We start from the raw sequence: 18,011 nt of genomic DNA on the forward strand, positions 1-18,011 counted from the left end.
AGTTGTGACGCCGTGTAAAATGTAAAGAAATGTAAAAAAAAACAGAATACAATAATTTGGAAATCTCTTATATCGCTCTTTTAGTCACGATACAACATAGAATACATATCAGAAGGGAGACATTTTTCCATTTCATCTAAAAAATATTAACTCATTTAGAAATTGATGGCAGCAACGTATCTTACAAAAGTTGGGACAGGAGCAAAAAAGTAATTGGCTCTAATGAAAAACAGCTTGAGGGTCAATTTTCTACTAAGTCATGACTGTGTATAAAAAGAGCATGTTAGAGAAGCAGAGTCTCTCAGAAGCAAAGATGGTCAGAGATTCACCAATCCGAAAAACTGCATCAAAAAATTGTGGAAAAATTTCTGGAAAATGTTCTTCAACATAAAATTGTGAAGATTTTGAATATCCCACCATACACAGAACGTCATATCATCAAAAGATTAAGAAAATCTGGAGAAATTCATGCGCACAAGGGACAAGGCCGATGGTCAATATTGGATGCTGAAGATCTACGGACCCTCAGGCATCACTGCATTAAAAACAGGCATGAATCTGCAACTCAAATCAATGCATGGGCTCCGGAATACTTCCAGAAATCATTATCTGTGAACAGAGTTTGCGGTGGAATCCACAAATGCACGTTAAAGCTCTACCATGCAAAGAAGAAGCCATATAGCAAGATAATCCAGAAACATGGGCGTCTTTTCTGGGCCAAAGCTCTTTTAAAATTCTATTGGTCAGATGAGTCAAAACTTGACATTTTTTTGGGAAACCACAGACACCGTGTCCTGCGGATTCAAGAGGAGAGGGACCATCCAGCTTATCAGATCACAGTTCATAAGCCTGCATTTCTGATGCTATGGGGTTGCATTAGTGCCTATAGCATGGGCAGCTTACACATCTTTAAAAAAACACTATCAATGCTGAGCGGAATATAGAGGTTTCAGAACAGTATTTACTCCCATCCAGACGTCTCATTCAGGGAAAGGCCTTGCATGTTTCAGCAGGACAATGCTAAACCGCTTACTGCATCTATCACAACAACGTAGCTTCGCAAAAAATTCTAGGTGCTGAATTGGCTGCGTGCGGTCCAGAGTTTTCACTAATGGAAAACATTTGGCGCATTATTAAACGAAAAAGAAGACGCAGGACTGATGAGCAGAATCCTATAATATACAAGAATAGGAATACATTCCTAACCCAAAACTCCAGAAATTGGTCTCTTCACTTACCAGATGTTTACAAACTGTTATTAAATGAGAGGATGTTACATAATGGTAGATACGGTCCTGTTCCAACTTTTTACAGAGGTGTTGCTGACATCAATTTGTGAATGAGTCAATTTTTTAAAATGAAATGGAAAAACGTCTCCCTCTCACCTTCTGATATGTTCTATGGTCAGTTGTGAATAAAATATGGTTGGATGAGATTTCCAAATCATTGCATTATTTTTTCTTTACATTTATTTACATTTTACACAGCGTCTCAACTTTTTTGGAATTGAGGTTGTACAATGTGTTGCTGTTTTCAATAATTGAAATTTTTGGAAACTTTTTAAGGATAGATAGCTGGATATGAATGTACGACCTTTTCCTAGTGTTACAGCATATGATCATTTACAGGTAAAAATCATACAGAAACTTTAAGACCTATTAATGTGCCTTTATGTTGCTACAATTCTCTGGAAAGTTCTATAATCTATTATCTAGAAAGTTCTAAACACAAAATTGTCTTCTTATTTTAGACATCAATCAGACCGAAGAACTTCCTTCATCTGGGATCTGCAGAAATGGCCACCAGCCCACTAACAGTTACAAATGAACACCTCTTATCCTCTCCTCCAAGCTCCTATCAACAAGACTCCATTCAGTCAAGAGTCGGTCACTCCAACATGAAACCAAACCAAGTCAGCCAAGTCATTTTGTATGGCATCCCTATTGTATCGCTGGTCATAGATGGGCAAGAGAGGTTGTGCCTTGCCCAAATTTCTAACACACTCCTCAAAAACTATAGCTACAATGAGATCCACAACAGACGGGTAGCCCTCGGTATCACCTGTGTGCAATGCACCCCAGTTCAGCTGGAAATCTTGAGAAGGGCAGGAGCAATGCCCATATCTTCAAGAAGATGTGGAATGATTACTAAGAGGGAGGCTGAGAGACTGTGCAAGTCCTTCTTAGGAGAAAACAGGCCACCAAAGCTTCCAGATAACTTTGCATTTGATGTTAGTCATGAATGTGCATGGGGGTGTAGGGGCAACTTCATCCCGGCAAGGTACAACAGCTCCAGAGCGAAGTGTATTAAATGCACTTACTGCAATATGTATTTCTCTCCAAACAAGTTCATTTTCCATTCACATAGAACCCCAGAAGCTAAATACACCCAGCCTGATGCTGCCAACTTCAATTCATGGAGAAGACATCTTAAGCTTACAGATAAGACCCCTCCAGATGAAATGGCATTTGCCTGGGAGGATGTCAAAGCAATGTTCAATGGTGGCAGCCGAAAGAGGGCTTTAAGTCATGCTCATTGCCAAAGCCTGGGCTCCGTAAAAACAAACAATGGGATCTTGCCACATATGATTGGGCAAGACCTCAACCAGAAGAGGCCAAGGTTTGAAGAAGAAGAAGAGATAGAACCCACCAACATCACAGGCAAGACCCAAAGAAGTTACCCTGTCATCCCAGTCCCCAGCAAAGGATTTGGCATGTTGCAAAAATTCCCTGCTAGCACCCTCTTCCCAAGTCCATACACCTTCCCGGCCTTTGGCTTGTGTCAGAAAAAAGATGACGCTGATGCAGTCAATGGCCAGAAAACCAGTGCGCTGTCAGGACTTTTCTGGCCTGGTAGAAAAGATGCATTTTACCCCCCTTTTTGTATGTTTTGGCCACCAAGAACCCCAGGAGGACTTCCAGTTCCTACCTATCTCCAGCCTCAGCCCAGTGCCCTTACTTCCATCACAGACAACCCAACTCTGAGACAGGCCTTCCTAGAGCTGGCAGACCAGAGTGATGCCAGTAATCTCAGCAACACTGGAGACAACTTGTTTGAAACTGAATGTTCCAGCTCTCCAGTGTCCAGTGACATCAGGCCCTCCTCTGAAGCTAGAACCAACATCTTGGATGTACCTTCCTTCCCAATTAGGAAACAGAGCTACCACTCTGCCTTCCGGCCTGTAGTCAAAGACGCTGAGAGCATTGCCAAATTGCATGGCAACCTTGAGGACTTCCAGAATGATAGACATGTGTCTCCTGGCACTAGCTGCAGTTACCAAAGCGATAGCTCGGACTCGGACGAAGAGCAGGATGTGGATGTGGAGACCAACAAGCCACCTGGTGAGGAAGAAGAGGAAAGCCTCAGCAGTCAATTTCTGCAGAGTAGAGGACTTGTGGAAAGCAATGAGAAAACGTGCAAAGACCATTCTCCCTTCTCCAGCTCCAGGAGTGAAACCCAGGCCGAAAAAATGGAAAACACAGAACATCCTTCTTCCACCCCAAAAGACTCCAGCCCCCGTCATACATCACTGGAGGAACCTTGCTACAAAGATGTAAATATTCCCTCAGGCTTCACAGCTAATTATTATTATTTAAATGCAGCTTTAGGCTGAATGGGTGATGTCTGCATAATAAGATTGATAACTAGATGCCCTACAGAAATGAAATCTTCAATGTGTTTTGCTCTTTAACACAATGCCACAGAGAGCAAATGTTCTACATGCAAATAAACCCCTGCGTTCGGGAGATGCGGGGGGATTGTCTTGGGCCCATATGGTATCTAGCCTACCCTATATTCCCATATACAATTAGGGGACTCTATTGATAATGAGTTCACCTCTGAGAACCTAATGTGTATTATAACCCCACACATGTACTCTTTATCAACTTCTCTATACCTTCCTATATGTTATGTTTCTTTCTTGTAGAAACAGAAAAGCAAAGAAGACAATGGAAACGTATCCTCCAAAGAAGACTCCTACTCAGGTAAGAGGAGCCATGGTCCATCATTAACCTCCTGCTGGCCACAGACTGCACTGTTTACTCCTATCTAAATCTTAAGGATTATACCCCAGGTTTTTTTAGTGTTGGATTTTATTTTGTTCAGGGTAAAGTGCACTGAGAAATAGAAATTCCAATATTGATAAATGTTATATCAGCAAGTGGATTAATTATGTATTTAATTTCCTGAAATGAACAATGAACTAAGTAGATAGATAGATATGAGATAGATAGATAGATATAAGATAGATAGATAGATATGAGATAGATAGATAGATATAAGATAGATAGATAGATAGATAGATAGATAGATATGACATAGATAGATAATTAGATAGATAGATATGAGATAGATAGATCCCATATAAATGTCATATTAAGTAGTTTATCTAATGGCTAGATGTTGCATATTTATCTATCTATCTATCTAATATCTATCTCATATCTATCTATCTATCTATCTAATATCTATCTCATATCTATCTATCTATCTATCTCATATCTATCTCATATCTATCTATCTATGTCATATCTATCTATCTATATATCTATATCTATCTAATATATATCTCATATCTATCTATCTATCTATCTATCTATCTAATATCTATCTCATATCTATCTATCTATCTAATATCTATCTCATATCTATCTATCATTATTTTCTCTCTTTTTTTCTTTCTATCTTTATTTCCTTCTTTCTTTCATCTAACTCACTCTATCAATATTTTCTTTCTTTCTATCTAATAGATAGATAGATAGATGATGGAAGAAAGAGATAAACTATTAGATGGAAAGAAACTAATAGATAGTTCTATCTATCTATCTATCTATCTATCTATCTATCTATCTATCTATCTATCTATCTATCTATCTATCTATCTATCTATCTGTCTCCTAACTCTATCTATCTATGTATTTATTTATCTATCTATCTCATATCTATCTATCTATCTATCTATCTATCTATTTATTTATCTATCTATCTCATATCTATCTATCTATCTATCTATCTATCTATCTATCTATCTATCTATCTCATATCTATCTATCTATCTATCTATCTATCTATCTATCTATCTATCTATCTATCTCATATCTATCTATCTATCTCATATCTATCTATCTATCTCATATCTATCTATCTATCTATCTATCTATCTATCTATCTATCTCATATCTATCCATCTATCTATCTATCTATCTATCCATCCATCCATCCATCCATCTATCTACTCCCAAACCATGCGGCACATCCAAGCGTTGTAAAATATTCAGTATATTTGTTGACCCATAGACGCAACGTTTCAGCCCTCACACTGGGGCCATTTGCAAGCTATGTTTGCTATCGATCTCCTATCTATCTATCTATCTATCTATCTATCTATCTATCTATCTATCTATCTATCTATCTCATATCTATCTATCTATCTATCTATCTATCTATCTTCCTGGAATAGGCAGTATTACATAAATATTATCTACATTAAGGCTTGACTTACAGATGTAGTAATTATTAACAGGACTGGTGCATCATGGTAATTCCATTTTTGGCACTGTAGTACATTGGTGGATTTGCAGATTTGCTTGACATTTTACGCATAATGATAACTTAACTACAGTCATTTCAGATGACACTACTGCTCTATTAAATATGTAGACATGAAATCTCTGTCTCTCTTTCTGCTCCTAATAACACGAGAGGTTACCCGGCCATGGCTGTAATATAACATGTACTCCAATGAATGAGAACTGGCTGATTTACACGGAATCATTTCGCAGTTCTCCTTCATCTTCCTTCCCTCCGCCGCTATGTACATGGTGCCCTCCACCTTTGGGCGTATAATTACTTGTCTATTAATACAATATGCTGTAAGCCCAAGAAGCCATATTCTCATCTGTTTATTGCCATGCACATGTCATCTATGAGGATGCAGCAGAGTTAAGTTTGTTATTTGGCAAAATGGCAGCGTAAATATCTACTATTTCCCGTAGATTTACTACAAGTCAAGGATTTATCATTGGGAATAAAGCGAACAAATGACAAATTCATCTCTGCTACATTTTCACATACATTAGAATTAGATACTGTCCTACAGGTTGTACTTTCTGTGGTTTTTATTTAACAGGTTAGGAAGGAAAATCCTTATAAAAGCGAAATGCTTGGACATGAATCCATACATCGTATATAAAATAGTGCTGGACATATCACAATGGGAACGGTAAAATAGGCAAATTGCTAAGCGGATCCCTAAAAGTGCCAAAAATCTTCTAACCGATCAGTCAGTCAAAGACAGTCAATTTCTAACATTGCTCTTTGGGGCACCATTATTTAAAAGCAATATTCCCAAAATTCAGATTTCACTTGCCATCGATGAAAAAGTTTACTTTCAAGAGTTTTTAATATATTTTTTTCAAAATCTGATCATTTTGACATTAATATGCTCCACCATATCCCACTGGTTATATAATGTTTCCTCTATATGGTAGTCACAGCTCCACCCCTTCTTATGTATAATTTATACACTCAACTTAACCCTCATGATTTAGTTTTTATATTTTATTCTCTGGATCATCTTTAACGATTTTTTTAAATTAACTTCTTTCTGTGAATCTTAGTTTTAGAGTGAAATCAGACGTAACAATAATGAATTACAATTTTTAATTATTTCCTCAAAATAATCAAAAATGAGTCATTTTAATCATAGGACCAACTTAGTTGTTGCTTGAATCACTGACCTAAATGTTCATAGTGAATTATTGTTACATTGCATCCAATTACCTCTCTATCTCATGGCTTCTTTCCTTCTTTTTCATATTTTTCAAATCTAATCTATCTCATATCTGTATATTTATCTATCTAATATCTATCCCATATCTATCTATCTATCTCATATCTATCTATCTCATATCTATCCATCCATCCCATATCTATCTATCTATCTATCTATCTATCTATCTATCTATCTATCTATCTCATATCTATCTATCTATCTATCTATCTATCTATCTCATATCTATCTATCTATCTATCTATCTATCTCATATCTATCTATCTATCTATCTCATATCTATCTATCTATCACATATCTATCTATCTATCTATTCATCTCATATCTATCTATCTCATATCTATCTGTCTATCTATCTCATATCTATCTATCTATCTATCTATCTATCTATCTATCTATCTATCTATCTATCTATCTATCTATCTCTCTATCTCATATCTATCTATCTCATATCTACCTATCTCATATCTATCCATCCATCCCATATCTATCTATCTATCTATCTCAAATCTATCTATCTATCTATCTATCTATCTATCTCATATCTATCCATCCATCCCATATCTATCTCCTATCTATCTATCTCATATCTATCTATCTATCTATCTCCTATCTATCTATCTATCTATCTATCTCTCTATCTCATATCTATCTATCTATCTAATATCTATCTCATATCTATCTACAGTATTCTAATCTATCTATCTATAAAAGACAATGGCGAATAAAGTAGGCATTTGTATTTTATTGTAACATGTTTGCTTCATCGTCTTTTATGTGGGAATACGGCTCCGTAATAAAAAAAATCACAATATGCTTGCAAATCAAATTTCCGCCGCTTTGCTCATCTCTAACTATGGCCAGTCTTTGCATTATCTCTATTTTTCACTTATGGTAATGGCTTTTGTGACACCTGAATGGTATTTTTTGGCTTTTTGACTCATTTAAGACTGTCATCCTCATGTTTCTAGAGATGTTAGGATCAGACTAGAAAATACGAAACATGAAAACCGGCACATTTGTGAAGTATAAGGCATATAATAGGCATAGTCTTGTATTTATTTTCCAGATACGCTGATGCTATATGAGAGACCTATGATTAAAATTAATATTGCTATTTTTATGCATTTTCCACTTCATTTTTATTCTTTGGAGTATGGAAAATCCAAAGAAACCATTGGGAAGCCATCAGTAAGGCGGTTAAGTGCTGCTGTTGATGGATCTTATTCCAATGATGGCTTTTTCTGAAAAAAAAACTCAGCTTATTAAGACAGAATACTTAATGCTGCTTAACCTATAAGCATCAAAATACCCTGATTAGTTCATAAGTATCTAAGTTAAAAGGTTTATAGTTACCCTCTCCCATACATAATCCTTATTTTCCACTAATTTCTAGGTGAAAGGGGTAATGGTCCAAAGTTTATCATTTATTCCCAGGAAGGATGATGAATGTCTGAGCACTGGAGATCCCACCGATTGCAAGAATGTTTTCCCCTTCTCTTCAGCAGTCCCATAGAGATGATATAGAGCGGCTGTACACATTCTCAGCCACTGCATTCAAGCATCTCTAGAGGGGCACTTGGGAGTCCTGCTCATGGGGGATCCCAGTGGTGGGACTCCAAGTGATCAGAGATTCAGAACTTATCTTGTGGATAGCTGATAAATGTTAATTGTGGATACACCCCATTAATATTTTATCCTGCAGTGTTCATCCAGAGTAAGCAAAACAATCCCAATGAATTGCCACCATTTTTATTTCAGAAAATCTGTGCAGATTAATTTCATAAAATATCTGCATAGAGGAGATCTGTTTTTTGACTTGATAAATAATGTAATTCTGACTGCCGGCAGCCACCAAAAGGGGGAGCTAACCCCTATTTATATAGTTAGTATTGAACTCAGTAAGAGCTACATAAATCAGTATATAGTGAGTTCCTGTCTAGTGGCGGTTGCAAGTAATAGCTAAGTATCACTAGGTTTTCGGGCAGCATGAACCCGGGACATTTGGCCCATGGATGTTTCATTCTGGAATTATGTTGCGTTTCAGAAAAGACATACCTAGAAATTTGACTGAGCTCTCAGCTGTATCAGAGCTCCGAGTTATAGAGAAGGGCCGCACTGGGTTCTCCCCACTTGCATCATCAAGAATGACAGCCTTCTGCCTATACAGAAGCCGGGAGAGAAGCTGTTACTCTTGATGCTACAGGAGCCTGGTGTGCCCTACCCCTTCAACTCAAGAACTCATCTCCGAGTCAAAGTTCTAAGTACGTTTCTTCTGAAACACAGAAGTATCTCAAAATAAAACATACATGGGCCGAATGGACATATCTGTCCTGGGTTCATGCTGCCCGTCCTTTTGGCAGCATGAACCTGGTGACAGGTTCCGTTTAAAGGAGTTGTCCTACCAATAGAAGGAAAGGGAGTAACTTGCAGATTCATGATGGCTTGACCACTGAAACACTCACCGATGCTGAGAACAGGGATCTGGTGTGTCCAGAAATAAGGGAGCATCGGCTGCACATATTACTTCCACTCCATTCATTTTTATGATGCCACCAAAGATATCTAATCTCAAATGTTCTCCGGTTGAAATGAAGCCAGCAGCAGTGCGCATGTGTGACCACTGTTCCCTTCATTCTTGAACAAACTGTTCCCTATTTGCCATATGGATGGGGGGGGGGGGGCACAGCTTGTAGACCCCTATAGATCTGCATGTGATACTCTGTGCTGTGGATAGGGGATAATTTTATTGGTAGGAGAACCCCTTTTAGGCTAATAGATGAAGCGGTTCATTGTTGGAACCTTAGCCAATATAGGCCCCATAGCAATTTCAAGCTTGCCTTTTACAGCTGAGGTATGGATAGAGAAAAGCTTAACTTGATTGTGAGAACTTTCTGCAATAAGTCATCTTATTAAAAAGCGATATTCCAGAGACTGAAAGTTTTACCAAGTTTTCACCAATCCACTGAATAAGTGAAAACTGATAGATTCATGTGAGTATGATCATTGGGACCACCACCAATCTCAAGAACAGGGTTCCCGTGTCCCTACTTCTCATCACTGTTGGGTTCCTTCCACCACCTGTAGTGACATCAGACTGAATGGAGTGCTGTCTGAGAATGCGTGACCACTGCTTCATTCATTTTAATGGGGCTGACGGAAATAACCAAGCATTTTTTACTTCGGCAATCCCATTGAAAAAGAATAGTGCAGCACTGCGTAATCATGAATGCCGCTCCATTCAATCTGATGTAATTGCAGATGAAAGAAGCAACCTCACAGAGAGAAAGACGGTGACATAGAGCCTCATACTTGGGATCGGTGAGGGCCCCAGTAGCTGGTCCCCACCGATCTATGAATTTTCACCTAGGTGAAAACTTGAAAAAACATTCAGTCTCTGGATTACCCTTTAAGCCATTGAAAAGCTATTGTTCTTTGATCTTACCACGACAAAAGCCATTATAAAGCAAATAAAAGGGGAAATAAACAGTGGCAAAAAAAGGAACAATATTAAGAGTCAAATTAAACTTTGCTTCATCTGTACATTGCATCATGTAGTCATAGCTAGGGGCAAAAACTCAGTTCCCTACTCTTGCCCTGTATGTAACCTGCATCTAAATACCCCGGCCATGGCAGAGTGGCTTGTTGTTGCTCCCTTACAACCCCTTTAACTCATCCTATTGTAGATAGCAAATTCTAAAACCGCCATTGAGTGCATATCTAAATTTCCATTGTGTCTCATTGCAGATAAAAGCAAAGAGATGCATTTTTATGTCACAGAATCGGACACCTCAGCGGGTGAATTCTGGAGAGAAATACCAGGTAAGATAAAATGCATCCCCCCCTAGAATGTTCCAATGGCGGAACAAAAAAAATATTAAACCCAGAATAGGCTTTAAAAAAAAAAGAAAATGGCGCTAATAGCAAGCGGATTATTAATTGCAGAGGACGTATGAAAGGGGGTTTTAGGACCGTCTACAATGAGGCTGTGTGCGGAAGGCTGGAATGACAATAATTGAAATGTTCCGTACAAACCTTCTATTAAGAAGGATCACAGCTTATTGCTTTTTCTATCTGTCAGACAGACATTAAAGGTGTTTTATTGCATCTTTCCCAACATTTATATTATCTACATGATAATGATCTCTACACAAAATGTATAATACATTTACAAAAATTACATTATACAAATTAAATGAAACCACCTTTTTACTGATTGCTAAACGTCTCCGAGGGCTTTACGGACTACGTGATTAGAACTTGTGATACTAACTTGTCTATTGCAGTGTCTTAAGGAGAGGTTTGCTTTCTTGGGAGCAGGGAATCTAATTTCCCATTTATGTAATGCAAACTGCCTTGGCTTTGACTATTCACGGTTAATTGACTGTCAAACGAGGTTGTTATCCTGAGGCAATGTCTGCAAATTTGCCTGTCAAATGAGACAGAGAGTGCAGGCAGCGGAGAGAGAGAGAGAGGCTGAGAGGGGCAGCGAGACAGGGAGCAGCTCAACAACAGCAATGGGAGACAGGCGGCACTGGAAATGGTTGGGGTGCAGTTAGGTTTTGTCACAGCCAGTGGCGGGGTGCTGGGTATTTATGTATTTATTGGGGAAGTAAAGAGATGTATTATCTATCTATCTATCTATCTATCTATCTATCTATCTCATATCTATCTATCTATCTCATATCTATCTATCTATCTATCTATCATCTATCTCATATCTATCTCATATCTATCTATCTATCTATCTATCTATCTATCTATCTATCTATCTCATGTCTATCTATCTCATATCTATCTATCTATCTATCTCATATCCATCTATCTATCTCATTCCTATCTATCTATCTATCTATCTCATATATCTATCTATCTATCTCATATATCTATCTACCTATCTATCTATCTATCTCATATCTATCTATCTATCTATCTATCTGTCATATCTATCTATCTATCTATCTCACATCTATCTATCCATCCATCCATCCATGTATTTTAGAGTACCGGGTTCTGCGTCCTTACTGATTATGCAGTAGGGGTGCACACCTCAGGAACATAGATATATGATATAAAAATATATTGCATATTCAGACTGCTCCTCCTTTTTATCTATCTGTAAATCTCATATCTATCCATCCATTAATCTGCCTATTTCATTTCTATCCATCCATCTATCTATTTAATCCTATCTATCCTTCCATCTATCTCATATCTATCTATCTATCTATCCTTCTATCTATCTCCTATTTATCTATCTATCAATCTATCCATCTATCTATCTATCTCTCTATCTCATATCTATTAATCTATCCATCTGTCTATCTCATATCTATCTATCTATCTCATATCTATATCTCATATCTATCTATCTCATATCTATCTATCTATCTATCTATCTATCTATCTATCTCATATCTCCTATCTATCCTTCTATCTATCTCCTATTTATCTATCTATCAATCTATCCATCTGTCTATCTCATATCTATCTATCTATCTATCTCATATTTATCTATATCTCATATCTATCTATCTATCTATCTCATATCTATCTATATCTATCTCATATCTATCTATCTCATATCTATCTATCTATATCTCATATCCATCTATCTATATCTCATATCTATCTATATCTATCTAATATCTATCTATCTCATATCTATCTATCTATCTATCTATCTATCTATCTATCTAATATCTATCTATCTCATATCTATCTATCCATCCATCCGTCTATCTCATATCTATCTATCTATTTATCTATAGATCTCATATCTATTTCTCTATCCATTTATCTATCTCAGTCATCTGTTTTACTTGTCGTTCTTTCACACCTACTATCTCATATCAATTGATCGATTAATCAATCTCTTTGTTGTCAATGTATCTTGTCCAACTATATAAAATCCAAAGCCACTTTAATGACAGGAGCAAATACACATTAGTACATAGGCATTATCTACTAGGGCTTTCTATGCCAGCCTCCCAGCATACAAAGGCCGCAATTTGAGTGCATGCACACTATCTTTATCTCAAACAATCAGAGAGTATGGCCAGATACTTACTGATACAAGAGAGCAGATAGCTGCATCCCCTCATATCTATCTATCTATTTATCTATATATCTATCTATCTCATATCTATCTATCTATCTATCTATCTCATATCTATCTACGGTATGTATCTATCTATGTATCTATCTAGCTATCTATCTCATATCTATCTATCTATCTATCTATCTATCTATCTATCTATGTATCTATCTCATGTGTATCTATCTATCTATATCTCACATATATCTATTTATCTATACTCTACCACACATATATACAGTAAAACCTCTTTGGTACACCTATACTGTATACATGGGGATGGAAGTTGCAAGGGAATTTTAAGTATCTCCCTCAAACATCTGATCTAGATGTGGGAATCTTCTCAAGGAGGTGGAGAGGTTTCACTGTATAGATATAACTGACCCCCAGAGATGGACAGCAATTAATAAACAGGGTGTCAGGTTGCAAAATGAGTTTATAAAACTACATCCAAATCAGTTAAAACAATATAACCAACAGTGGTTACCCATCCTCAGCCTCAGTGATCCAGCGATGCAACCACGCCGTTTTTGTGGTGGAAGACACCACGTGACCATTGCAGCCAATCAGAGGCCATAGTGGTCGGGCGCAGTTCTCCTGGCATCATGGCTTCCAGCATCTGAATGGATATGCTAGGAGAATGACACCTGACAACTGTAGCTTCTGATTGGCTATAGTGGTCATGTGATGTCCATTCCACAGCAAAGGCCAGGAATACCGCGGGACTGCAGCACTGGATCACCAGGGCTGAGGATGGTTAGGTACCACTGGTTTTATTGTTTTACCATTGGATCAAATTTTAAAAACTAATTTTGGAAATGGACAACTACTTTAAGTTACATTAAAACCAAAGTATATGTACAATAGCTATCAATGTTTTACTAAAGTAACTTTCCAAAATCTGAGCATAAACCTTATGTTATACCAGTGCCTATTGGAGTCAGGAAGGAATTTTAGGAGGAAAATTGGCTTCTACCTCATTGAGTTTTTTTTGCCTTCCTCTGGATCAATATTGGGGGTAATAGGGTAACTCGATGGAGATATGTCTTTTTTTTTTTTCGGCCTTACATACTATGTTACTATGTTATTGTCCAGACACATGCTGCCCTTCTTGCTCTTTGAACCTACAATTAAATATATTATATAGCAACAGCACCCCTAGTGGTCAAACTGATTTAGTTTACAAAATAAGTACTATACAAATTATTCTGCACAATATATTATGGACTGCTGCTTCTAATCCCAGTCCCAAAACTTTTATCCATAGTTTTCCAGTTTATTTGCTCGTAACTATTTCTTTGAATTAATATTTTGGGCATCAAGTTTCTATAATCGATGTGTCACTAATTTAATGGGGAAACAGGTACATTACAAAGGTGGATTCTAAAACAGCACCCCTAGTGGCCAAACTTCTGTTTACCTGAGTGGTATATAATGTTGCTCTTCGTGTTGAGAGGGGTTATAAAGACATTCATACATTGCATGGTCAATGCAATGAACTGATCTGAACTGAAGTGTCCTCCGGGGGCACTGCAGGGAAATGGAGCACTTGCTGCCAGGTTCAGCTGATCACTGAATCACTGGGAGTTCCAGAAGCATGATATCTTGCAATCAACTTATTGTCTGGGATTGCTCTAACAAAGAAACAACCCCTTTGAATGTTTATTCATTTCAATCTATTATTTTATTGGTTTAGAGTCAAAAGTTTACCCAATCTTGCAAAAAATGTAAAATGTTTTATATTTTTTGCTGTTATATCTTTATAGAAGTTTGAGCTACTGTATGATTTTCTGATACAAAGCTCCAAATGTTTTCTAGATATAGAGGTAAATGATAAAATTCTGAGTACCTGCAGCCACCAAAAGGGGGAGCTTTGAAGTTTTCTGAAGGGAAATTTGTCAATACATTTAAAAGTGTCTTCCAGGCTAATGTTACTGATGACCTACCCTTAGGTAGGTCATCAATAGTTAATTGGCTAGGGTCCTCTGCTGCATGATATGCTGTTCAGGCGCCCAGTGTCACAGGCAAAACACAATGTAGGGAGTGGAAGCAGATCGCTCCAACCAGTGATTGCTGGTGATGGTAATTGGTGCCACAGCTCCCAATAAAATCAGTGGGAGCTGCACCTGCAATTACCAGGGCAGGACACTATATAGGGGTTGAAGTTATCTGCTTCTGCTCTGTACCCTGTATGTTTTGCCGGTGACAGTGGGTGCCTGAACAGTAGATCGTCCGGGGATCCAAGCAGCAGACCCCAGCCGATAAACTATAGATGACCTGTCATATGCTGTTGATAGGTCATCAATAGCGTTTGCCTGGAAAGCCCCTTTAATGGGAGCTGTATGCATTCATATACTGTTAGCTCCCTCTAGTGGTGGCTGTAAGCAGTCAGAGTTTTGTCCCGGTATTTGAAGCTCTTTATTAGTAAAGCAGAACTCTGACTCCTGTAAACCATATATTATGAAATGAACCGGCCCAGAATTTTGGACCTTGGGAGGTGAAATAAAAAGACATTTTAATGTCATCTGCAGTATATCATAAAGATATCAGCTCTACGGGGCGGTTCACATCATGATAAGCCATGTGTTGACCATATGCAGTTTAATACACAAAAAAACGTAATGCATGACATACCCATGGTTCATAATTGATCAAGTTCGACTTCCCTTACATTTGCAAACGTTTTTTTTGTAGGCTAGCACAGTGTACTTTCTGTCCAAATATTTTCAATATATATATATTACATTAGTCAGTAGAAGATGAATGTAAAGCTGTATGTTTCTATATATTTGAATAGTACCTGCAGTTTCCCGCTGGAGCGCTCGTGAACCTTCGCCTGTTTTTGGCTCCTTCTGGCAGCTGAAAATGGCCCAATACAGGCCTGCATAGCGCATACATAGTGCTATAGGGAGTATAGGGAGTCTTCTTCAGCTGCCGGGAGGAGCCGAAAATGGGCGCTGTAGCGTAAAGTGCAAGTACTCTTCAATGTATATATTTTTTGCTCTCAAATTTCTAAAAAAAGTTTACAACTGCAAAACCTAATAAAAAAACAAAGACTTTACAGTGAAAATGTATACCTTAGTATGTATAAACCAACACAAACATAGGGCTGTGCATTTAACATATATGCTAAACAAAAGTACACATATCTTTAACATTGCATTTTTTCATGTATGCTTAACATCTACACTAAAAACATGATGTGAACATCCCAATATACATTAAAGGGTTTATTTTTATACATAAAGGGGTTCTGCTGCTGCTGGGATCCCCACTAATCCTGAGAGCAGAGGTCCCGAAGTTTCAGTAGGAGTGCTGGAGATAGACAAATTTAAAGGAACAGAACAGTAGTGCGCATGCACGATCATCGAGGTTTTTATTTGGGAATCTTCTGGACCCCAATTCGTGGGGTAAGTGGCAGTCCCAATGGTTGGATCTTCATGGACTAGAAAGTTATGCCCTATCCTGTGGATTGCGGATAAGTTTCTATCTTGGAGAAGAGAGAAAGATTTGAGATGGCTTGATGTTTGCGAGCAAAGAGTAGAGGTAGAGTTGGAACAGTGGTGCTGCCAACTAGGTGGATGCCTCACCCCAAGAGTTGGCATGGTATATTGCATAGAACAACCAAAAAAGGCCTGGTACACAGTACAACCTTGCAATGAAAAAACTCTTAACCATTGAATAAAGACTGATAAGTTTTATTGCATTGCATAAACACTAGAGATGAGCGAGCATACTCGCTAAGGACAATTACTCGATCGAGCATTGTCCTTAGCGAGTACCTGCTCGCTCGGAAGAAAAGGTTCGCATGCTGGCGCAGGTGAGAGGTGAGTTGTGGCAGTGAGCAGGGGGGAGCGGGGGGGGAGAGAGAGAGATCTCCCCTCCGTTCCTCCCTGCTCTCCCCCGCCGCTCCCTGCCCACCGCCGACAGCCGGACCTTTTCTTCCGAGCGGGCAGGTACTCGCTAAGGGCAATGCTCGATTGAGTAATTGCCCTTAGCAAGTATGCTCGCTCATCTCTAATAAACACCAGCAGAGAAATGTGTTTCAGAGCCAATGGCATCTTCCTCAGTTAATACCGGAGGATATTGCCTCTAGCCACATGAGCCAGCACCATACAGTAACATCCTCTGGTACTGACTGAGGAAGAGGCCATCGGCCTCGAAACACGTTTCTCTGCTTCATACAATAAAAATTGTCAGTCTTTACTCATTGGTCAAGAGTTTCTTCATTGGAGGGTTGCTTGGTCTTTTTACGGTTCTTCTTCGCAAGTTTCTATCTTGGCACAACCCCTATAGGTATTATTATTCATTTATTTATTGTTTTTTTGTCCTTTTGTTTATATTTTACAGATAGTTTTGTTTTATTTCCTTTTACTTACTCTTTTTTTTCCTGTTTCATTCCATTTTATTTGATCAATTTCTCCATTTTTCTACCATGTCTAAGGCCCCACATATAAATTTACTATATGTTATAATAAGTTTTTTTGTTTTTTTTTAGCCCTCACCATTTGCCTCATCCCTCAGCGTTGCTGGTCCCTTATAATAATTCCACTAGCTGAATGGATGCAGTAATCATTTCAGTGCTTTTCTGTTGCAAAGTTCTCGCTGCAGCTTTTATATATACATAAAGTTAATGTTGAATCCCACAAAATAAGAAGAACAAAAAAAACTAAATAGCGGGACATCTGCGCTCATAACGCGTTTAATTAACTTTTGCATCATGTTCTCAGTGGGTCACAAGCGAAATTCTGATCTTTCTCCATCTTTACTTTAATAACTTGTTGAAATGTTGGCATAAAAGGCAGAATATAAAAATTCCAAGTAAAGACATAAAACGCGTCGAAGCCTCTCTCCCCCCCACCCCTCACTAACAGATGCCAATATCTTTCCTGACAGCCAACACTAAACATGTAAAAGCTACACAAAGCGAGAGGCAGTGAGAGACGGTGGTTAATCCAACGAGCGCAAGCCGTAACCTCGTCCCCGCCTGTGGCAACGCGCCACACTGAATGGGCCCTTAAAGTGAAATTTATGTTGTCTCTTCTCTGCCCGTGAAACTGTTTTAATCTTGAAAAAGGCAATTACTCGACTGCCATAAAAGCGGACGGGGAAACGGAGAAA

The 18,011-nt window shown here is 38.1% G+C and overlaps 1 protein-coding gene across 4 annotated transcripts in view; it reads left to right on the plus strand.

The window, feature by feature from the left end:
* Nucleotides 1-18,011, plus strand: part of SKOR2 (SKI family transcriptional corepressor 2) — a 42,520-nt gene that overhangs the window by 8,458 nt on the left and 16,051 nt on the right. For 3 of the 4 annotated variants that reach the window (XM_066601840.1, XM_066601841.1, XM_066601843.1), the window contains exons 2-4: nucleotides 1,751-3,553; nucleotides 3,929-3,986; nucleotides 10,541-10,615. In XM_066601840.1, the coding sequence (XP_066457937.1) occupies nucleotides 1,751-3,553; nucleotides 3,929-3,986; nucleotides 10,541-10,615 (1,936 nt within the window). The remainder of the gene's footprint in view (nucleotides 1-1,750; nucleotides 3,554-3,928; nucleotides 3,987-10,540; nucleotides 10,616-18,011) is intronic. The other variant, XM_066601842.1, reaches the window with a different exon arrangement.

Source organism: Eleutherodactylus coqui, chromosome 5 (genome assembly GCF_035609145.1).
Source record: "Eleutherodactylus coqui strain aEleCoq1 chromosome 5, aEleCoq1.hap1, whole genome shotgun sequence".
Lineage (NCBI taxonomy): Eukaryota > Metazoa > Chordata > Amphibia > Anura > Eleutherodactylidae > Eleutherodactylus > Eleutherodactylus coqui.